A 24,461-nucleotide genomic window follows, 5' to 3' on the forward strand; every position below is an offset into this window, starting at 1 on the left:
GTTGCATTTGTTTTCATCAACACCTGCATGCTGTTGCAGACCTGGTCAAAGGAGACATTCCTTCTGGGATCCAGGTGTAAACAAACATCATCACCAGCACAAGAGAACCAAAGGAAACATTCCCAGCAATTGCCTAAATTCATCTTTTCACTACTGTACATACACATCCAAGCAACTCTCATTTAGGAAAGGCTTTAATAGAATCACAGAAAGGCTTGGGTTGGAATGGTCCTTAATTACCTTCTAATTGCAACCCTGCTGCCATTGGCAGGGACATCTTCCACTAGACCACGCTGCTCAGAGCCTCATGCAGCCTGGCCTTGCACGCTTTCAGGTATGGGTGTGTGGGCTTGTGTGGGCGTGTACATATCACACAGAGCCCCGATTCAGCCCCACACAGTGGCCTAAGAGCTTGTATTTACAGCTCTCTTCAGAGCGGGAGGCTGTTTACTAAAAGGATTAGATAAGGCTTGACAAAGATGCAGGAAGGTGGGCATGCTGTGCCTTAGAAAACTTTTGCAATACAGAACCCAAAACATCCCTGTAGGCACTTCCAGTTAGAAAAGAACCTAGAAAAGAAGAGGAGGGGAGAAATTGCAAACAGGTTTGGCAGAGCTCTTTGGTCACTGCTGCATAGAGAGCAAAATTACAGGAGACTAATCAAAGAGCGCTGTGTCCGAGACATCCCTGAGCAGCCACTGCTTGAACTGGTGAGATCTGTGGGACTACCTCAAAACACTTTCTCCTTTTATCTCGGGGAAAAAAACAACCCTTAAATCACACTGCTGCTTCTACTCCCACTCTCCTGCAGAAGGGAATGCTGTTCTTCTGGGTTTGGTAAGGACAAGCTGTTCACATGCTCTCTAAGGCTGCCCAGCACTTGGAGCAGAAGCCCAGTTCTCCCTGCTTTGGAGAGCCCTGTGGTACTGCCTCCAGGCAGATGTCCACACCATTTGTGTTCCAGACTTCCAAGAAAATCAGGATGCAGCAGCATTGCTTGTAGGGCATCTATTGTAAGGACCTTCCTTGATACAAAAAAGCACTGTGGGGCTGAAGCACACCTTTTCTTTCACAACCAGCTTGGTCAGTTTGTCACATCCTGGTGTTCAGCCTAGCCACTCAGAGATTAGTTCCTAATGTGTTTCCTCTGCACTCTGAAGTTAAGTAATTCCTACACTTTGGCTTGTCCAAACATTCAGTTCTGGAGATCGCAGTCACAGAGGGGGTGATGGGGACTGGTCCTATCTGCATTTTCAAGTAGATACTCAAGCAAAGCTTTACTCCTCAGAGTACTTCCAGAGTAGGTTGGAAAGTTCCTGAAAACTAAGTTGGAAAAAGAAGTGACAGAAAAGAGGTAAAAATATGAACTGTTAGTTTTTTTGAGGAACAGCACCATAGCACCACTAAACTACTGGGAGTTGAGGGACCAGAATGTGCAAGCATGGAAGTTTCTCCAGTGACCTGGTATTGTGCTCAACTCTGAATTTATGGTAAATTATAAAACACAAACACAATTACCAAGTTCCCTGCTGTGTCCATTTAAACACAGCTAAGTGTAGGTGTGGATTTGTGTTAAAAGAAACAAGCCACAGGAGAGGAGGCACAGCAGGGCCCACAGCCACATCGCACATTTAATTCCAAGGGAAGAACACCTGACTTTTACGTGCAGATCAACAAAGAAATAAATTAATAAAACCAAGTATATGTACTGGTTCCTTTAGTTAAGATCATTGCTTACACCATTATGGACATGTGTTAGGGGACTCCCACAAAACTTCCTGTGAGCCTGATCAGGCAGAGTGCCAAACCACAGCATGTGGGAACACGGTCCCATTTTAGGTTGGGATGAGGGTTCGGTTTCAGCATTAGTCAGGGCTTGGGTCTTCACAGCAGTTGACTGAGAAGCAGCTGTTAAAGCCAGGCCTGTGAGGAAGATGGGAAGCACGCTTTGCAGAACCACACCGGGAAGAGTGGAATAAAGCACATGGAAGAACTAGCCCAGATCAAGTCAAAGTAAGTTTATTCACGTGAGATCAGTTTGGACATGACCAGATTGAAAACTGTTCTCCATCCGAGCACCTTGAGGAAATCCACAGAACCAAAAACCCAGGACAACGAGGACAACAACAACAACGATCCCGAAGCCACAGGCAAGCCTCCCTAATTGCGGGTGGCCTCAAAGCACCGCCGTGCACTTGGATGCAGCGGCTGGGCTGCCTGTGCTTGCAGTGCTCGCATCATATCTGACACTTCTCCAGAGGGGACAGAACTGTTTACAGGAAGCCATTTGTTACAGGGGCTGGCCTCTCCTCCCCCCTGACCCTGGCGACGTCCCTTTCCCACCCAACCTTTCATCAGCAGCTTATCTACTGCCCAGACGACCGAAAAGCTCATCCAGGTTGGAATTTGAAACCAGAGATTCTCAGACGCCATGGCTGGGGCAAACGGTGCCGCCATCAATTTTAGAAGTAAATTTCAGGGAGTTTTCATTCTATTTGTACAGGGGCTAATGAGTAGCTTGGGATGTGAACACTAACCCCAGGGCGTAATTCTGAGAACAGGATGATAGATTCTCAGTCTCCTGCTCTAATTATACAGGCAAAAATTGGAATGGGAATGAGAAGAAACAAGAACAAGATTCAGGTCCCACAGCAGCTTAATGGCATCATTTTCCCAAGCACTAAAATTTTTTGAGGGTTAGCAGAAAGATGCAAGAATCACCTACATTAAGAAAGAAAGAAAGACTCCCAAAAAAAGTACAAAATGGGGCAACCGAGTTTCACATTAAGCAAAGCTGCATGGAGACATCACTGCAGAAGCAGCAATCACCAAGCAACTGTTCAATACTCTAAAACCGTAAGGCACTAATGATGTTCCTCTCATTACAATCAACACATGACTAAAAACTGACATTCATCAATTAAAAAATAAAATAAAATCACTGTACAAGTCAAAAAGGCAACTGTTCCCATTTAAAAAGTTTCAAATTCTCAGCTCCAAGAATTTTGCTGTCGCCCATCCCCATCCCATGTGTTTGGTCAGAAGTTCTGCAGGTTAACACATACCTATTACAATGAAACATCCGAGGCATGAGCAGAAAACAATTTGTTGAGAACTTACTCGGCGATCCCTTTGACATCACCAACAAATGTCAGAGGTGTCAGTCGGTCACCCTACCTCCTGCAGCACTGCAAAGCACTCAAACACCACCACACTAAGTGTAGCCACATGTTTTTTAATGCTGATTTGCCTCTACCTTTCCCTTCAAGATACACAGCTCAAGCTTTCAAACCCTGGAGCTTGAGGTCCCCTAAACAGCTGTAGGCAGAGTAGCATGGAGGAAACACAGCAGCAGTTGCTCATAAATGCTATTCCACGAGAACACTTCAGTCCCTGTCTGGAAGCCTATGTCCAAGAGCAGCCAGGTCCCTTAAATTCCTTTAATTCCATTCTGGTCCTTCGTTGCTAGAGATGAGCAATTGTCCAAGAAGTATGAAGTCAGTGACATCAGTTTCCTTCAGAGGGTCACCTGACAGACCCATTTTGGTCAGTATTGATCAGGTTCAATAGACAAAGCTGTAGTGAAAGTGTCCCATAACTGAACCCTGAAGCCACTCAAGTATCCTTTAGACACAAAGGATCTATTAAGGCTTATTTCAGAGATCATAGTAAAGTATTGCACACTATTTGTCTGCTTAAATAGTTAAAAAAAAATGAAATCTCATTTCTCAGATTAGTTACAGTATTAAAAATTGCTAAAAACAAATATGGAGGTGACTTCTCCATGTGACTCTACTAGAATATGTAAAAATTAATAGCTAGGGATAGCAGAGGTCCATCTGTGCACAGATTTAGCAACAGCAGTTTTTAAACAAAAATTACTGTGTAAATTCCAAATAATTACTTTTGCCCTTTCTAAAAGCTTCAGTGATCGTAAATTTAGCCTACCCATGAACTGCACTGGATGATTTCACCAGCACGACAGAGCATCAGAATTCACTGCAAGGCAGCCTCTCAAAAACCGTCAGTTTTAAACAGCTGACCTTTGGTCAGCACATCCAGAAATAAATAAGAAAGGGTATAGTAGTGAGACCACCCATCAGAAGAACCGAGTGCGGCTGCTGGCATGGAAGAGTCTGGGACAATCCGTCAGTCCCATGGATTGTCTGGCTTAGGTCAGCAGCTCCATGACGCAGGTGGTCTCAGGACGGGTATTCGGTACCTCACCACTGAGCTCACCAAAGGCAAGTCAGTCAAGTCTTATAGAGCCATTTTGAATTAGTCCAGACCTGGAGGATGTAAGAAACAAGTCTCCCGGAGTTTTGATTAGAGTTCCAGCTGTCAGTTCCATACAACAGTCCTTCCAGAGGCAAGCAGAAGTCACTCTGCCAGCATTCGCAGGCGCCGCTCATGCAGAAGCAGCCTGATCTCCCTCACTATCAGCGGTGAAATGAACAGGATTGTTGAACTCGTCTGTGAAAAGAAGCATATCCGGGACAATTAGCACAGAGAAACCAGAGCTGCAGCCATCCCATATCCCAACACGCATCCAAGGCCACCCAAGAAAGACACAGGCTAAGAGAAGCAATGACAAAATGACACAGCGGATGGAAGGACTGAGCTTGCAGGAAAGCTCATACAATTTCAGCTGCCATAATCATCTTGTCATAAAGATGAGCTCTTCAGCTCTTCAGTGGCCTTCCTCCTTGCCACCTCTGCTGGTTACCAAAGTAGCCTTTTCCCTTATCAGCACAGATGCAAAGACAATTCCTGGCACTTCCGGCAGGGAAGACCAAGTGAATCGTGCAGCATTCACCACTGTGGAGATGATGAGGAGGTCAGGGCCTGAACAGTCTTTTCCCCTAGTGGCACACCAGGGCAAGGCATTTTCATTTTAGTTTTCAGATCCTCATCACTCCCTCCAAGTGCTTCAAGGGCTAATAAACGAGTAGCTTAACTTCAGCTCTCTGAAAATATTAGGAACTACGTACTATGGAGATGAAGAAGGGAAATCTCCTGCCTTGGAAGTCAGTCAGGTGGCATGAGCTTTAGGAAATGCGTACAGGCATTTTTAGGCAAGTATTTTTGTGTCTCTGCCACAAGCTCAGTTCCTCTTGGGTAACATGACTTTTAAGGATCCCGAGCTACAACAGTTGAGGCAAAGCCTTTAGACACCCTGAGGCAAAGCCACACCACAGACCACTTTGAGAACAGCATCAGAGGTCACAGGTGCTGCAGAGTCTGTCCCTAAGTCACAACTTCCAGGTTCTCACAAAACATTTCTATTGCAAATTCAACTTTGACAAACAGTTTTTAAAAAAGATGGTTTCTTACCATTAGAATGAAGAAATAGAAAACCCACATCCACCCCAGGTTCTCCTGGATCAAAGACACTAGATACTAAATAGAAAGGAAAAAACCAAAGTCATTCAAACTGGGAAGATAAGGATGACTTTCAGGCATGACACTTTCATTTTCTAGAACTTGTGGGCTGTTAGCACACCACACAGAGCTGATCACAAAACCTTCCAGCTGATCTTTTCCTATCAGAAGAGATGACTCAGGAGAGCAGCCTTTTTCTGTATAAAACCCACAGTGTTAGTAAAGCAGACACTATCCTGAAGCTTTCCAGTAACTCAGAGCAGCATAAAGACAGAACTGAACTACAGCTTCAAAGGGTGACAAATTGACTCCACCGAATACAAGGTTTTTGCACAGAACACTGGGACATAAGTGGGTGTAAGTACTCTCAGAAGAACTAAAAGCTCTAGAATGGCTTATAAATTACACAGGACACATTTTCAAGAGCTGTGCAACCACTGACTACTTAACCCTCCATCGCAGGCAAGACACTTAAGACTACAGTCTGTTTTGAACTGCACTCTGGTTCAACAAGGCTTCACAGGCCACAGAGGGAAATATATTCCCTATTAGCAGATTTATATTCAGATGCTGCACAAGGGCCTCCCTTCTTCCCTACTGGGTATATCAGCACAGAACAGGATCTGAATTTCTAACACGTTCATTGTGCGTTTGCTGTTATTCACACACCCCCGGAATGACATCATGGTTGTCTCCGCTGGAATAAATGCAGTGCTGGAATGGGAGGCAGGTGGAATTTTTCAGAACTAGAGACCCAATTTTTATGATGACGTAAGTCTGAACGGTATGTGTGTGGGAAGACAGAAACACTGTAGACGACGCAAGAAGAACACTGAGTGTAACAGTGCACTTATGTATGTCCACAGAGCACTTGTAGTTTTCCATGTTTAAAGGATCTAAGCAGCATTTATCCTATCAAACAGAGACTGAACAACTCTATTTATCAGGCAATCAATGGCAAGTACAAACCCAAATCCCTTTCTAGAAAAGAAACTCGCATGCCTTGCCTGCGTCCTTGGTATTTTACCATCACTAGAGGATGCCTGGAATAGAACTGGCTCTGATCTTTCTACTGAATCCTCCTCAAAGCACCACTGTGTTCTTTCACATAGTTAACACTTGTTTGTGAGAAGAAGGAACATCCCCAGTGGGCACACTGTCAGCTCCCTTCTCTGCAACAGTCTAGTCCTCAGACCTCTGGCAGCATACTGACTATTGAAGCAAGTAGTGCTGGATTTACAGGGCTTAAACACATCCACAGATGCAGAGAGGAACCACAAATAAGAGTAAATTTTAAATTACTTCATAAACACTGTAACATTCATAACAGGTATTCCAATTTTACGCAGTTGTACAGGTAAACTTTTCTGTAAGCAAACGCTTTGCTATCATCTTTAAACAAAAAATCCCAAGCAAATGTCAAAACATTTTATTTTCACTCTTTGCAAAGCTGGCCTTTAATTGCTTTTTGGAGTTCAGGGTGTGAAAGTCTCCAAAATTCCTTTGAATTATGAAAGTGCCATAACATTAGCACTATGAATACTTAGTTTAGTTCTTAATTAATTGCTTCCACTGGAAACCTTGATAAATCAGAGAGGTTCCCTTGGTTGGATCCTAAGTAAGTAATTATTTTAAAAAACCAACCCAACCCTCTCTCCCTCTTCCCACACAACTTTGGACTGAGGAATGCACTAACATGTCTAACCACAACAGACTCTTTGCTTCCTTCCCCAGACCTCTGTTTTCCTTTGGTAGCCTCACCTGGCCCACTGCAGCACCAATACTGCCAGTTCCATCCACAATTCCTGTGACTGTTGCCAGAGCCTCACTGTTGCCTTTCACCAGATCTTGGCGCCCCAGGTCAGCAGAAATTGCAGAACTGATCATGTTAGAAGGGCCTCCGATGAAAAATCCTGAGAGTGACAAGAAAACAGCCTTGGTGCAAAACAAACACTGAAATTCTCAACAGAGCATCTTCAAAACAAAGCTCAGGAAAAGAATTAAGTCAAAGGACAGTGCTCACTGATTAACTGCAGGTGAAGCAGACAGTCATGGAACACACTGCACAGCTGGAGTACCAACACAGAAACTGCCAACAAGAACACTTTCACTGCTTTGGACTAGTACACCCCCATGCTACAGTCTCTGTCTCTAAGGGTTCACGGAAGAGGTGGAAGGCAAAAAAACCCCACAACAACAGGACAGGGAGTCTCAAAGTAGGAGTGTTTGGAAAGAAAGGCTCTATTCATGCAGGCTAATCTTAATTCCATAACACAGCACAGTATGTCTGGTAGCACAAAAACCTTGTGACCTCTCACAGTACACAAAGTATTCCGGGTTCTGACAAATTTGAGCTGCAGCTCATGACTCTGCCATATATCCACTTCCTCAGATACCAGATCACTGCCAGGTACTTTACCGTAAATCCATCTCTGTCATACTGAGCCAAGGCAGATCCCCTCAGCTCCAAGCCATTATTCTATACCTCCCTCTGTAAAGCAGTTTTCCTAGAGCTGTTTTCCAAAGGCAACAGAAACTGGGCCCCAGCTTTCAGTCCTTCTGCAAAACCAGCAGAGATTGCAGCACACACAGACACCTTTTACCACCACCTGGCTGGTGTTATTGACTGTTCTGCAGTGGATACAGATGTCTATTAGCATAACAGTGGCTTTTGATAAGATACCTGTAATTGCCATGATCACAGCATTGATAGGTTTGCTGTTTGGGGAACCTGCAAGAGAAAGATCAGATGAGTCTAAATAAAACAAGTGAACTTGAGAAAACCATTCACTTCAGTTCAGAAAGAAGTATGGACATGTCTACTTTGAACTGCCTGCTAAGTTTGTTACACAGTGACAACAATAACTTCTGTTTGACCAGAGACTTCTACAGAGGTGAGTCTTACTGCAAAGACATTTAGAGGCCAAACACACAGAAGTTTCCTGAGAGCACTTTACAGTAGAAAAATCATCTCTGCCATTAAAATTTTGTGGCCTACTTCAACATCAGATTTGCCTGGCTCTGTATTTCAGTCTGTGCTACGCCTCTGTCTGTGACACAGAGCTTGCATTTACTCTCCTTGAAAGTCCATTTGAATGGTAAGAGAATCCTTCCTCTGTCTCTCTGGGGAAGTCAGACTCAGTTCAAGCTCTCTCACCATAAAAGTATTTAGTACTTGAAATCAGCCCTTCCATTCATTCTGAATTTTCCAAAACATTTTTTTAAAATACACAGATTGTACCTGGAGGTAGTAATCCAGCCTAAACAATGCTGCACAGTAAAGTAAAAAATGCAAAACCCCATATCCCAACTCCTCCTTACAAAGCCATGTTTGAGCATCTACAACCTCCATTTGTATTTCCAGCAGCACGTGTACATGCAGCTGGCTTTCCATTACAGTCCCTTAGTGCTTTTCAGATACTCTTTTCCCTGATATCTCACTTTCAGGCATTTCCTGAATTCCTTACTCACTTCAGTTTAGTTGAGTTACTACACATAAGGCAAGTTGCAACCCCTTCACGTATTTCCCAGGCCATTATTATCACTATTATATGCAACACATCATGGGCATAAAATGGTTTCCTGGTTTGGCTGACGGAAATAGAATTATCACACTGCAGGAACTTTGGATCACCTGTCTGAGAATTCTGTATCTGGCTGGACAGTAGTACATTTTGAGATCTCAAAGTCCTACGGAAGCCTGTCTGTATCACCACCCCATTTTGGAGGAAGTGAAAAGACATCGCAGTGAGTTAAATCGCTCTGGTACCACAGGATGCTCTGTCTGAACACACAAAACTGTCACACTTAGAAGTTCTTCATGGAGGTTTCATAGAAGTGGTATCTTCCCAACTCCTTGTACTAAGTTTTCCTGACAGACTTCTTTCAATAATGAAACACCAAGAACTACATCTACTACAAAAGAGGTAAGAACTCTCCAATTTCACCACTTACAGAAGTGTAAGAGGTGAAGTCTAAGAGCTTCTCTTGCCCTGTGTCATGTATATATACCCCAGCACAGATCTGTCCCTAGATTCTCTTTCCTCTTACTGTAGGGAAGCACCTGAGATTTCTTGCTTTGCCAGTTGTGGTGCTGACACAATGACAATGCTAACACATTGACACTGGAGAAGGATCAGGACCATAATTCACCAGTAAAGGGAAATTCAACCACTCAGCTAATTCTTTTCCACCTCATTAACCAGAGAACAGATTTCTTTCTGTGCAGTGCCACAACTTCAGCAAAACAAACCAAAAGGCACCATTCTGATCCAGAAGCAGTTTCAAGGCCAGAAAGCATAATTAGAACAGGCTGTGCTCTGGTTCTCTCTAAGATGTACTGAATGAACCTCTTATCGCTGCGCAGCGCGAGCACACTCACGGCTGTATCCAAAGAGAGAGCCCACAGCAAAAAGCAGGCTAATTGCTAGCACTGGGGCTCTCTTCTGCAGCACATCAGAAATCAAGCCCTGGATAGTCCCACCTGCAAAAACACAAAACAAAACAAAAATCACTGTCAGGCACAGGATGCTGACACCTTGAACAAAACTCATTTCACTGAGGGCAGTGGCCTCTTGCCTTCTCACCAATACACATTCTCTCTAAAATCCTGAAAACTAAGTCTCCTGCCCTTACTGCCCTGGACACAGAGACAACAGATAAAGCAGGGAAAACTACCCATGCTGCTTTCCCAGGAATTTATTATTTCTTTTTATCTAGCACACAACTAGGCAATGCTCCCATTTTTCTTTTCCTTCCCCTATAGGATCATCACAGCTCTAGGATCACCACAACTCTGGATTAAGCAAGTTTAACATTGTGGCTGGGTCCTTCAACTGAAAGTGTGAGAAAAGGTTTTTTTTCTTCTCACAGGAAAAGCACTATCATACAGGGGCCTCATACTTCCTGCTGTTTCACCTACTTAGGGTAGGTGCAACTGATTCCAACAACTGCCAAAGGCCAATAAAAATCAGCTTATGTATCATTGCTATCTCTGTAGGAACTGCTCTGCTGGTAAAAACTAGAGTGATGAGAAGGCCTAACATAGAAAAGGCCATAGAGGCAAAATTACTGTCCCTGAACAGGTCCAAACAAGGATGGCTATTCTAGGAAATCTAACTGGACAAGGTAATAAAGCAAGACACTGAGCACAGAAGAGTGGAAATCTAAACACATATACAGTATGGTCTTTATTCTGGAGGAACAGGGTCAGATTTTGCAGCCAGCAGAAACAAGTGCAATTACATTTTATTTCTGAACATAACACAGTTGGTCCCTGCTCTGACAAGATCTGCGCTGAGTCTGTCCTCACAGAAGGACAGAAGTCTGTCCTGACAGAAGGGACAGTTCAGAACCCAGTAAGTCCAGATCTAAATATCCCTCAAAGGCACTTGTCAGAAAGAAAGCAGCAAGCAGGGGCATCATTTTGTACACAGCACTTTTCAAGAAGTCCTAGTCAGTAAAGAAAAATGCCAGCTGGGGGTAATGTTCAAGAGTATGATAGTGCCCTTTAATTGTATGTAAACTCTTTAGGGGGTCACATACTCAGTGTTTAAGAAAAAAAAAGGCCTAGCAGCCACATACATATCTAGAATTTTCACATATTCAGTGAACAGCTGGATCCCACTGAACACGACTGCTCTGGCTGCATTTGCTGTCTTTCACTTCCAAAGGCTAGCAGGGCAACTGTAGGAGGATGTAATTTTCTTGCTCACTCACCTATGATTCCTCCCACATCATACCAGATTGAGAGCTGGTCAGCTTCTGCTTCTTTCCATCCAAAGTTGTTGCTGAGGTAGAAGGGCAGCCAGAAGAAGAATGAGTAATTCACCAGTTTCAGGCAGGCATAGGCCAAAGAGTACTGCAACAAAAAGAGGGCCAGCGAGCAGTTAGCACTTAAGAAATGGAAACAGTGTTTGATTCTTCTTCACATAAAGCTCTGGATCCAGCTAAAGCTTTCAGAGGGAAGTACTTCTGCATTTCACGTAAGAAGACAGCATCATGAAAGCTTAATGCTGAACATCAAAGGGACCCCAGGAATACAAAAATCACTGTCAAGAAGGTGTGGTTTTTTTCACTGAATGCAATGGGTTAAAACACCTTCAGTGTAATCTTGAGAGGAAATGACACCAGGTTTCAAAAGAAAAGAAGAAAATTTAATTCACCTTCTGAAGAGAAGGGAGCCAAGCACGTGACATGAAACAAGCTTGAGATTTAGTCATCTGTGGATCATACTGAGAAAAGTTATGTGAAGTAGTTCCTCTGTACTATCTCGTGCTGCTCAGAAGGCTCATCTGCTTACAGCACCAGAAGAGAAAGCTTCGTTCATGATCCACAGACAAGTATTCCAGGACAAGATGAAAGTTTGGCCAAAGTTAAGCACATGCTTCCAAACTGAACAGCTGAAACAACCTCCTGCTTTTGGCTGCTGCGCTCAGTCTCTCCTTAGCTCCTTGGTCTCTCGCCAGTCTGACATAGTGTCCTGATTTGGCTGGGCACTAATCTGACATCAGCTAAAACTCATGGACTCAGAGGTGTTCAGGTTGCTGGATTAGGGTGCAGAACACGTCCTCAAAATCCAACGTACAAAAATCAGCCACCTCAGTTGCTGTTCTTCTCTTTTGTTCCAGCCAATGAGAAAAGTCACACATCAACTAATGCAGATGCCACCCTAAGAAATTTTGCATAAGGCACTTAGCCGTGTTAGGAAGGAACTCAAAATGGGTTTGCTTTCTTTTGCCATCCCTCAAACAACAGGTCTTAACAGCAGAACTGTGGTTGTCCTGCACTCAAAACACTGACAATCCACCCGTTACTTTACTCATTAAGAGTGCCTGACAACTCTAGTCATTCTGCTTCATGACCAAATGTGGACAGTTCACACTGTACTACTGAGTCAGCCACCCTGCCCCCTTCCTTGTACTGGTTCTAGCACTCAGGGGAACCACAGCCCACTGCTGTGGAAAGTTAATATTGTTTATTTAGTGACAGGTTAATTTTTCAACTGAATCAAATCCATGAATTGGGCAATACTGCTGATGCAGAAGTACAAGTTCTCACACAAGGGACAGGAGAAGGATATGTTGAAACTGCATCACCAGGCCTTACTTCCAGCTGTTTATAAAATCCTCCATTCTTTGCCAGATGTTACATCATGCTGATTCAGGCTTTTCTGGCCAGCTTTCTGCTTTAAGGCAACTAAAAAACCCTAAACCTCAATATCAGCACCACAGAGCTCTGTATGATGCTCAGCTAACAGTGAGAACCCCAATCCTCAGGGCAAGTATCTGCCTTACCAAGAAAGCATCCTACAGCCACCTTTGCTCATGGCCTCCCTTCGAAATCCACAGCAGAAAGAGCAGGATCTCTGCTGCCCTTTGTTGGCTCATTACATGCCCTCCATGAAGCAGGGGTCTGATGGGAGGAGCAACACACAACCAACATACCTGGACAGTATTATAATCCATGTGCACAAGGACAACAGGCCCAACCCCAAGATTTTAACAGGATATGAAGTCAGATGTCAACAACTACAACATATGGTCAACATTCTAACAATGACATCAATGAATGCCAACAGCACAAAAAGTCAGCTTTATGTTGAACAGGTAGGTCAGCCTTCACTCAAGAATCTGTGTCCTCACCAGTACTACTCCAGGAAGGCAACAAGCCTGGAAAAATCCAATGGCCTTCGGCTGGTTGTCAGTGTCAGTTGCTTGAATAGAGTAATTCCTGTCATCATCATCTGCGTCATCACTGCCCATTAAAGGTCTGTTGGCATCTTCTTCCACAACGGCATCTTCATCTGCTCCAAGCTCAGGGAGGCCTAAGTTTTACAAGGGATAAGCAACAGGAAAAACGGACCACAGCCTCTTCACCCTCTCCCCACTCTAAAGCTATGCTCACTTCTTTTTAAGAAATTCTACCTTCCAGCAATTCCCTTGCTCTCCCATACCTCCATCCTCCTTTGGCTTAGAAACTCTTCTAGATGGTGTTCTGCAGTGCCGCCAGTTTCTACCCTTTGTCTTCTAGCGCTCTTGAAAGTATTGTCTGATCCTGGCGTCGGCTTTGTCTGTTCTGAGTGTCTGGCCATTAGTTGGAAGACACAACAAATTAGTGCATTTCCCCCCTTATTTAGTGGTTGGGATCCTCAGACCTGGCTCCTGGATACCACTTCCCTTGACTGTGGAGGCTGAGTGTACTCAGCTGCTGCCTGTTAATGCCTCCACTGGAGTGGAAGGCCTGGAAACTGCACTGTGCTTCCTGGGACGCAGAGCACTCTTATGAGCACTCTTTATGGTAGCTTTAGTGCTACCAACTTCATAGCCTTTGCAGGCGCCTGGGAAACCTCCTCCACGGCCCTGACAAAGCCCAAACATTCTTCTGTTTTCCTGTTACACTTTGACTTGCCTACCACCTTCTCAGAAGAGGACCACGTCCAACCCTGGAGCTATTTAACTGGCTGTGGGAGACCTGAAGATGAAAACTATTTTCCCTTCCTATTGCATGGCTTGCCATGTTTTTCTCCTACAATAGCCAGTTATCAGTTTGTCTGCAGCTTCTTTAGGTGAAGAAAAACTGATAATTAGGCACATCCTAATGGAGAGGTTAGAGCCAGGCCATTTTCTGTCGCTTTAAAAAATATCCAGACTCTATATGAGGGATGCATGGTGGCATTTAGTGTGATAGGGGAGAGTAAAGCATTTGCTCCACTAAATACACTGAAGTGCAACACCATTTTGTAAGAGCCCTGAGGATAAGTACTGTCAGAATGAGCAGAGCTTTTAGTAGTATTACATGGAAAGCTGCAGATCTGCTTTCCGTGAGGGGACTGAAACAGTACAGCTCTCTTCCACTCACCCACTTCCTTCGGTGACGTCAGGAGCCCGAAGAACACAATGACTCCTCCAGCAAACTGTACCGAGGCAGTCACCAGGAAAGCATACTGAGGAGAAATAAATAAAAGATTCTTTTTCAAAGCACTTTCAGTCACACAGGCTTCCCTGACTAACGAGGGTTTCTTTTTACTTTCCAACCTTGTCAGAGAGCAAACACAGCTACGGCAATGCAGACTGCACTTATAAAACTTGGAAACAAGTGATCTCTGCGTCTCCTGAACAGATTTGGCCCTATCTAGGCTGAAAGACAGCTGTTTTAGTGTACTGAGGTGACAGCAGTGAGGAAAGAGCTGACTCAACACAGCGAGAGATCCAGCTATATTGGAAGGACTGCTCAAAGCAGGGTCAAACATCAAATTCAGACCAGGTTGTTCAGTTTTGTTCAATAAGGTCTTGAAATCCTCCAAAGACAGATCCTCCAGGCTCTGTTCCCTTGTTCCAATGCTTAACACACTTCATAGCAAAATAGTTTTCTGAACGCCCAGTTGGAATCATCCCTCCTTCCCTTTATACCCACTGCTTTTTCCCCTCTCTAACAGTGCAACCCATGGAAAAGTCTGGGTCTGATTTCTCAGCAGTCTTCTCCCAGGCTTTGGAAGGCTGCTATTGGTACCCTAAGCCTCTTCATGTCCAGAATGACACGCTCAGCTCTGCCAGCCTGTCCCCACAGGTCACACGCTGTGAGATGTGCTGGTTCACTTGCACTCCCTGGACTCAACCTTGCCTGCCAGCCACAGGCGACACAGCGCGTGCCTGGCCTCTTCCCAGAGACAGCAGCTGTGCCATTCCAGCAGCAGTGACTCCAGCTAAGTGAGAACCTGTGAGGGATGACTCTGAAGAGCACTTCAAGCCACGCAAATCAGAAGAGGGTGTACTGTGACACTAGAGCTCTTCAGTAACATCAGTCCCATTTACAGAGAAGTCTCAGGCTTGTTTCTCCCAGCTTGGAAGAGTCACAAAGGAACAGCCTTTCGATGCTGCCTACTGCTTGCCTCCACAGAATTCAGGAAGATGAAACCGGACACATAGGCCTGTTATCTCCCAAAGACAAGGTAAGAAACTAGTGTCTCATAACCCAATCAGACATGCAGGCGTAGCTAGAAGCTAGACAGCAATACCTACCTCATAGCCATACTGGAGAACACAGGAGGCAAGGAATGCCCCAAGGATATTTCCCACGGATGCACAGGCACTCCAGAGTCCAAAAACAAAACCTCTCCTGCAGAAGGGGAAAAAAAAATTTGAAACAATGTGAGGAGAGATGACATTAGGAACAAGACAAAGATAAAACATTCAAGTGAACTTTAACTTATGAATAAAGTTACAGCATTTTCCCAATTCACTTCAAAGAGACTCGAAGTTCATTTAAAACAAAACACATAACAGCTTGGGGGTACCAAATAGATAAGTGAGGAATGTTCTCTTCTAGCTATGCATAGAGCTCATCTGCAATGTCCCAAAGTGACAGTTGAACCTACAATGAACCAGTTTCCATTTGATCTCTTTAGTGGTAAGGAGACAGAAACAATTTTCCACTGGTATGAAAAATCAAATTCAGTCACTCTGCACTATGGGATTTTTGAAGTTTGAACCTGTGCTTTTAACACTCGCAAAAGAGAGAGAAAAAAAAATTTTATCCCACCCAACTTTAATTATGATCTAACAGCTGGCCTTTCAGGTTTAAGAATTTCAGCTCAATCTGTTACTCGTGTGAGTCACTAAAGAAAACTTAACTTACCCAGCTTTTCCAAACCAATTTCCCATGACAGCAACCACGCAGGGCCAGCCAGTGGACTGCAGCAAGCCATTCACAACCCAGAGACAGCAGTAGAACCACTTGTTGTAGAAATGCAGCCATTCTGTGAGTGTGCCAAAGAAGAACACCTACAGAGGAGGGGGGAGGCGAAACAGAGAAGAAACTCTCAGGCTACTGCTGAAAGCCAGGCAGGAGTTGGGGCCTAAAAAAAGCAACAACCTTTCAGGGAGCTGGTCCCATGCAGGGCCCAGGCCAGAGGGCAGCCTGTCATTGTTTGAGACACAGTGCAGAGCGAAGAGCACCCTCTGCTGAGCCACCACAGCTCCAGCTTCAGAGCCCAAACAGCTCCAGAGACAACTGTGCTGTCAGGGAACTTCCTCTCCAGAAAACTTTTGTCTTCCTAAACAGCACAGTTACAATGGGAGAGGAGAAGAAAGAGACAAATACTCTTGGTAACAACACTAAAAATACAGTAGCCTCTTTATCTGCCCTGGTACTGACACCTGATTCCATGAGGCTCTGTGCAAACACAGAACCCTCAGCAGTCATTTATCTTCGCAAAATTTAACACAAATACTACAGCCAGGTCTCAAATTACTAAGAGCTCCAACCCAAAGTAGCCAAAATAAACACACGTTGTGGCACACTGTGCTTGATGCACATTTGTGGTCATGTGTTTGCAGAGTGCAACAGGCCACAGTGGGGTTTGCAGCCAACTGGGTAAATCAAACAGACTCCACACATCTTAGCACTACTTTAACAACCAGAAAACCACCATGAGATAAAACTGATTCACATTTATCTGCAATGGTTTCAAGATGAAATACCCTTTTGTTTTAAGGAGACATTCTTTTTTGATACATGCCCTCCTAGCAATTATAAAATAAGTAAATGAATGCTTGGTATTGTTAGCATGTCCTTTAAAGAACAAAGTTTGTGTTTAGAAGCAAAGATAACAACATGTGTGGGCTAAGAGGTTAAGTTATATTAGAAAACAGTCCCGCAAAGCCCAAATACACCAATCTGGAACAAAAGCTGTTCATTAAGTCTCTAGACAGTGCCTCAAAGTTAAGAATTTCCTTCTGACACAGTATCCAGAAATAGATATTTCAGGAAGAGGTGAGTCATCCAGCATAGGTCTGTGCTTCAGACAATGCAGTACATGCATCCAGAACCAAGTTTTGCCCACAGGCTTTGAGACCGCTGAGGTCCAGCTACAGCTCATGAGCCAATTCACACAGAAACAGAGCCTCTTCTCCCCTAAAGTAAAACCCTAACCAGAAATCCTAAGAGAGATCTTTAAATCCCACTACTATGTCCAACTTACCACCAGAGCAGAGGAACACATGCCAAAAGACAAAACCCAGCGCAAATTCAGGCGATCCCCAACTATGCCGCTGACAAAGAGACCCTAAGAACAAAACACAGCATTAAACAAAGCCAGAAGATTTGCACCTGATATCTGTAAGAATTAAAATGACAAAGAAGGGTCACACTGATCCAAATGTTGCTGTTACACCAACCTACAGTTTCATTCTAACCACTTTTTCTGCCGCCAAAGAAATCCTGCTCATAGCTGTTCATTACATTTCTTGTTTAAAAAATTCATCTGAGGACGCTTGGATAGACAGAACTAGTCCTCCCACTCCCTGGTAACAGGTGCGTAAGAACTTCTGAAGTGATAGTATTTCTCTTGTGATTGTTAAAAAGCATCTTCACATGGGTGACAGGCATGGGAAGAACTAACAGAAGCTGAAGGGAAAAAAAAAATATGCCTCTGAGCTAAGCTTTTTTATGTGGGTGTGATCTTCCCATTAAGATTCAACCAAAGCTTAGCAGCTTGGCATTAGTTTTACTCACCACAGCGTAGGAAAACAAGAAGATAGTGTCCAATGTCCCCAGGAAGAGAGTTGCTTCTTCTTGATTTGGAAATAACCGGTTGCTGTTCCAGAGCTACAGAGAGAAAATTTTAACAGGTAAACAGGAAGAGGTGGAGCTCATCCTACACTATTTCAATGGAAATCCGAACTCTGAAGCAGAACAGCATCTGGCCCATTCCTCCAACACTTTAATTATCAAATCAGGAACAATTCTGGCATTATATACTGCAGAAAACGTCCACTTCCAACTTTGCTTCACTTCTAAAAGGCAAGTGAACAAACCAACAGCAAGAAATGCTTGTTCAACCTGGATCAAGGCAAACAACTGGCAAAGCAAACCCTACTTCTAACAAGCGTGCAATGTTAGACAGCTTCTGACTCTAAAACACTGATGAGCATCTTAATGAATAATACAATAAAGGCATATTCTGTTTTATGTGCAGCACCTCTTCTGTACTTATCTTGCTGTCTTCACTAAATGAATAATTCTCTTAAAGTATTTGTGGCAGCAGCCATAATAAGAAATGACAGACCACAAACAGAAAAGAAAGAACACAAAAGGAACAAGGGGAAGAAAAAGACTGGTTGGAAACTATTTACAACAAACTCCAGTCACTAATGTTGTTAGTTTTTGTGCTTACCCCTGAGTTTCATTTTATTTTAAATTTGATCAAAAAAAGGGAAAAAAAAAGACTCAGTTGTCCCCAAACAAAGATTAGTGACATCAGCTGAAAATAGCAAGCTTTGAGGATAACTTAGAGATTGAATAGAGTTAATCAAAACAAAGTTTTCTTCCCTTATCATAATGCCCAAATTAGAAAACCAACCAACCCAATCCAAACCTGACCTATGGATGTACCTAACTCAAATGTCATGAGTTTTAGTTTGATTCTATCTCTCCAGGAGAACATTATGTACAGACAATACTAATTACACATCCACTTAGTTTAAAAGATGTAACCTAAATTGATACCTAAGGGATTGCTTTGACTACTTTTCTTGATCAGACACATGCACCTCAACATCCAGCAAGCACTAAATCTTCTGTATAAAAAAAAAAATAAATCAAAACAGCTTCCAAGATGTATTAGTTGTCTGAATGTCAGTTAAAGAACTAAATATAAACACCTTGTGTTTCAATTTGGCATCCCTGAGATGCTCACTCCTTTGGGACATACTATAAAATCCTCAACACATTTCAGGCACAATTTACTCTTTTCTCTTGTCACAAAAAGTCAGCATTTATCATCCTTCTGTCAAACATTCAAAGAACTGATGATTTCTAATACAAACACTCAAGCAACTGGCTTAGAGCTCCCTGCTCTAACACATCTCGTGGCCTGTGACCATGCTGTTAATGTACGATTTCTTCCACTTCTCAAAAGCTTCAGGACATAGCATTACCATAAACAAGAATGGCCCCAAAAACACCACAGGTAGGAGCCAGGAGGTAGTTCCTGCATTCCCATTTGTGAGAACCAAGCAGTATACATCTTCCTTTCCTGCAGGCAAACACTGCCAAACCTCCCACTGCTTTCACTGAATCTAGGATTTTACAGACAAGGGGTACTGGATGTTCAGCATTTTTGGAAATCAGACCTTTTAGATACAAGATAAAATGTCATCCTTCCTATCAATTTAGGACAAGCAGCTAGCACCCTCAGATAGCTTTCTTCTCTCCTAGTTTGGCTATTCTTTTAACAGGGTGGTAGCAGCACCACAGCCACAGAGAAAGCACAGCCAGGATTTCACAGAACTCTCTGGAAGCTCATTAACTGCTTCGGTTTATTGCCTCCAACACTTCCGAGGAAGGGTCCCTCTTTCCCCCTCCTTCATGTTGCTGGCTATTACAGGACTCTGCTGGTGTCCTCATTTCCATTGGAACACTGTAACTTCTTGAGGAGTTGCTCTCTGGGGAACACTAGGAAAGATTTCACCATCACCTGATGATCCATAAAACTACAACGCAAACACCTGAAGTTTCTGCTCCCATTCCAAGAAGTGTTCCCAGCAGACACCTAAAGGGGCCTCTTGGGCACCACAAGTTCACAGGTTCCAGCACACTGGAAGTTACCCATCTTTCTTTGTACTTCCCTATCCCTTATGTCCTTACCTCATATGGCCGGAGCTCAGGGGCCGTGCTGTTAAGGCAGGAGGGAGTCCACTGGCTGGAAATGCTGACTTTGACATTACTGAATGTCTTTCTGGAAGCATGGAGCAGGGAATAACTGCCAGAAAACACACAAGACACAGGTTGGCCAAATCTTCTCTGGTAGTCAAGTGGGAAAGGGTGGGGTATCAAATACAGATACACACTGTCTCAGCAGGCAGCATAGCAGACCACTGGCAGTTTTGGACATAGCAGCCAGCAGTGGGAACCCCCAAATTATGGGAAGACATGGATTTCACTCTTCTGCAACAGACTGCTCTTGGTTAGGCACAGCCAGCCTCACCTTGCTGGCTGGATTCCCCAGGGACATAACACCCTTACCTCTATAACTGCATGAATCCAGACTGATTGGCAAAATGAGTTTATAAGTTCGTTTTCAAGGCTCAAACCCAAAGGTTAAGACTACTTCCCTACCTTCATTCTTCTTCTTTGACATGCTCTCACTTCCCTATATTCAGTGAGATGAACACTTCTCTGTGCAGAGATACACTCAACCTACCTGAAGAAGGTCAGCAGGAACACAACAATATGATGGTGGGTGCAATGGGACACAAGGCCTCTGTTTACAGGCTGCCTCCGTAAGCTTCCAGGCAAAGCCATGTTCCTGGCAGGCCTACCCTTGCTCCTGCCTTGGCCACAAGGGCTGGATGGTGATTAGGTCATTTTTCTTTGCACTTAAAACAGAAGAAGGTGGGAAGAGAGGAGAAAAGAAATTATACTTGAATTAAAACACATGTATGAAGCACAGTTTTGTTCCCCAAACAGCCGGAATTCAGAAGGAACAACTCTATGCCATTCCTTCTCAATTTGTTTCACACCGTTACTCATCTCATCACTTGTACATTCCTCAACACCTTCTATGCCTAAAGGTGTCTTTTTGTTCCCATTCTCTCAGTGCCCTCATGGTCACCTCCCAGCCCACTTCTTTTTTGTTTCTCTCCTAGCTATACCTCTTCAGTGCCCATCACCAAAGGGGTTCCCCCCCCTGGATCTACCAATTTCCATCATTCTCACATTCAAGACCATCCTGCACCAATTACACACATAGCAAACTACAGAGTGGTCATAAATAAGACAGCTTTCCACCACTACCTGTCTGGCCATAGACTGGTGATGAAGTCATGAGAGCAGTGTTTGGCTGCTGGTGAAGAATGCTCTGGGATCTAATTGCCTTGTTAAGACGTTGTTGAAAGAATATAGCCAGGAGTGGACTTGCACAGTCAGAAAACAGAAAGTAACTGTGAGGACAGTGCTGAAATCCAACAGCTAGACTCCCTCCCTATTTATTCTCAAGCCTGACATTACAGCTCCATCTGTCACTAACTCATTAGTACAGCACAGGGCAAGTCGTACCTTCCTGTAGGGCACGGGTGACATCTGCCTCAACTTCCACATAACCAGAAGTTATCAGTACTGAGGGAAGGCTATGACAGACACACAGTTTCTTCACGCTGGTTCATGTCACACTACTCCACTCCCCAAGCTGTGCTTGGGGACCACTTCTGCCGACTTGAGTTTGGCAAACAGCCCCACTGGGCAGCGAGGTGGTGAATCTCCCCCCACAGCTGCCTTTTGTTTTCTTGGTAGAGATCCTTTTCAGCCTCCTTCCCTACCACAGATCAAAAGCAGCTACACAAAGGCTTGTGTCCATGTGACAGACAGAGCAGTGCAGAGAGAGATGCTGCTGCTGAAGGCAGAGCTCAATCCTGTCAGCACTCACTGGCCTGAGACACCGGGACAAATCCGTTGGTGGGAACTGCATTTTCAGAAGACATGCAAACACCACGCATTCTGGAAGCTGAAGAGAGGTAAAATAATGCATGACACCTGTTCCCCCAAGGGAACTGAAACTGAACTGGTTCCCCCCCAGCACTGAAATAATATAGAGCCTTTGTATTCTTCTGTATCCACGGGTGCTTTTTGTAATTATTTGTAAACCTGACAGAAGATTTTTCAAGTTCAGCTTCATAACCTCACTTGGAGAAATCAGAAGTCACTGCCCAGACACAGTCTCATCCAAATTTTTGCTGCTGAAAATGGTGTATTTCACAGAGGCTTTCTGCTCTTCCTTCTAATAGCTTTTAAAGGTTTCATCAAGACATCTTTCACTGCAGGAAGTCTACGTTTCCTGTCCTCTAAACATGTGAGCCTGATTGACAAAAGGATGACAGCTACTACTGGAGACATGAACCATCATGGAAACTGAAACCACATCTGACCTCCAAAACAGAGTATGGCACGGAGATCCTCTGAGTAACATGGATCCAGCTGCAACAGCTCTGAGACACTGGAGTCATGTTTAACCTACACCACACCTGAATGCCTCTATTCTCATCCAAGACAAACACAGCAAGTCTGCACAAGACCTGCCTCTACACAGCCCAGGTGCACTTGAGGCACGCTGCCACTGCTCCAGCTAGCACAGAGCACCTTGGTGTGCCAGCACCTCCTTGCAGGGACATGCTTCTAGATTGCTTGGGTTTGCACAGAGGAAGAAAAAAAGCACCTACAGCTGGAGCTGTGGGAAGGCAAGGCTAGCCCAGGAAGAGGTAACTTCACAAGTAGGCTCGATGCTACCCTCCCCCTGAGGTCTCAGATCATTTCTCAGCACCAGTGAACAAAAACTCAGCACCTACACAAGTACCACATGGTGCTGCTCCCTTTCAGGTAGCACTGTTCAGGGCTGTCTGCCACACAAGCTGCATGAAGAAGAGAAGGGAAGCCAAAGCACTCCAATTTCCCAGCACTGCTGTCCTTATGGGCCTGTGAACCACACGGTCTGCTGGTCAAACACAAGAGCTCGTTCTTCTTCCTTGCCTCTCCCTCCCCTCCCACCAGGCAACAGCAGGTAACAGAGCTCTCCTGAGGAAAGCAAACCACTGCCAGTTGTGCAACACTGCAGGGAAAAGTTCCCTCCTTGGGTAATCAGTTTGCAGCCCGGAGCACAAGATTTACTACTTGCTTCAAGTCAACAGATGCAAATACAGATCTTATTTGTCCAAGATATTGAGTCTTTTAAAGCTAAGACCTAGCTTGACCTTAAAGTCACCTATCATTCTATAGCATTTATTATTGAAATGATCTGTTTCTCAGAGCTTCTCAGTCTCAGCTAGCTTTTCAGAAGCCCTTCTGCCACAGGACACTTTCACAGTGTAGAGATGACCGTGAAAGATTTTGTTTTCCCTTTTTCTTCACGCTGTCCTTTCTATATTCAAAACTGGCATTCTCCCTAGGCTAGAAAAGCATGCAACTAGGAGGTTAATCCTCAAAAATTAGTCTTCTAAATATTCTGAGAACACCGCAGTAAGTTTGTAGTGGAGGAGAAGCAAAAACTAGGCAGCAGGATAACCCATAGAACTCAAGGCAATGAAGCACAAGCCTTTAAGAAAGGAAGTGGAGCACTTTTAGGGTATTAAGACTACCTTGTCTGTTTAGCACTATTTATCTTCAGCTAGCCAATATTTTGAGTAAGCTTCTGTTAAGCTTTCACCCTTATTTGTTAAGCTTCCCACTTCGTTCTCTTATCCCTTCACTTAAAGTCAAAGTAAGACACCTTAAGTTCAAAATAAACTTCCTTAATATTACCCTGCCGTCCCCCAAAGCCGGCAGGAAAGACTAGCATTCACATTCCTGGGACTAACAGAGTGCAAACCAAACGGATTTTTTTCTTAAAAATTACATAAAAATAATTAAATAAGTAAACTAAACCCGAACTAACAAAACCTCCTACTCTTACGCCATCTTTCCAAACAGACAGAAGCACGGCAGCACAAACCCAAACCCACACAGGGCCCTCCGCAGGCAGAACCAGCAGACCGCCCGCCACCCCGGAGCCCCAGCCGGATGCTGTCTGGGGAGAACAGGGGCTGCCCGAGCACCGGGAGGGCGCCAGCACGGTCCGATTGCCGTGCCCGCCCTGGCAGCGCATCCGCAGCGGCGGCAGCGCCCGCAGCCCGGCAGCGCATCCCCCGCGCCCGGCCGAGCAGGACGCGGCTCCTCCCGCCCCGGCCCCCGCGCAGGCGGCGGAGCGGCCACGTCCGAGCGGGGCGAGGAGCGGAGCCGAGCGGGCAGCGCAGGGCACGCACCGCCCCCTGCTCCGGCTCCGCCACCACCGCTGCCACCCCGCCGCGGCACCGCATCCCACCCCACCGCATCCCGCGGCACCGCATCCCACTGCACCGCCCCCCACCGCCCCGGGGAGCCCCCGGCTCCGCGTACCTCGCTCGGCGCCCGGCGCGGCCGAAGGAAGTCGGCGGGAGGGAGGCGGCCCTTCCGGGCGGCCCCGCAGAGCGGCGGGAGCTGTAGTCCGGCCCCGGCCGCCGCCCAAGGGCCCTGCCCGCCTCCCGTCCGGGGGCGGGCAGCGAGCGGCGCCGGCA

At 44.9% G+C, this 24,461-nt stretch overlaps 1 protein-coding gene across 4 annotated transcripts; it reads right to left on the reverse strand.

The window, feature by feature from the left end:
- Positions 1 to 2,003: 2,003 nt before the first annotated feature.
- On the reverse strand, positions 2,004 to 24,416 carry SLC37A3 (solute carrier family 37 member 3). 4 transcript variants are annotated; one of them, XM_050324131.1, is made up of 15 exons: positions 24,304 to 24,416; positions 20,585 to 20,759; positions 20,029 to 20,143; positions 17,896 to 17,988; positions 17,363 to 17,446; positions 16,018 to 16,163; positions 15,402 to 15,498; positions 14,242 to 14,326; positions 13,026 to 13,207; positions 11,101 to 11,242; positions 9,764 to 9,865; positions 8,066 to 8,113; positions 7,144 to 7,295; positions 5,335 to 5,400; positions 2,004 to 4,473 (listed from the first exon to the last, which is right to left on the reverse strand). In XM_050324131.1, the coding sequence occupies exons 2-15, from the start codon at positions 20,683 to 20,685 to the stop codon at positions 4,381 to 4,383; spliced, it is 1,506 nt and encodes a 501-aa protein (XP_050180088.1). In that variant the 5' UTR covers positions 20,686 to 20,759; positions 24,304 to 24,416; the 3' UTR covers positions 2,004 to 4,380. The 4 variants fall into 4 exon arrangements, with proteins under 4 accessions (XP_050180088.1, XP_050180091.1, XP_050180090.1 ...); XM_050324134.1 differs by lacking the exon at positions 24,304 to 24,416 and adding an exon at positions 23,804 to 23,855; XM_050324133.1 differs by lacking the exon at positions 24,304 to 24,416 and adding an exon at positions 21,439 to 22,711.
- Between the last annotated feature and the right edge of the window lie 45 nt (positions 24,417 to 24,461).

This window comes from Myiozetetes cayanensis, unplaced genomic scaffold (genome assembly GCF_022539395.1).
Source record: "Myiozetetes cayanensis isolate MyiCay16 unplaced genomic scaffold, myiCay2020 scf3, whole genome shotgun sequence".
Taxonomy (NCBI): Eukaryota; Metazoa; Chordata; class Aves; order Passeriformes; family Tyrannidae; genus Myiozetetes; species Myiozetetes cayanensis.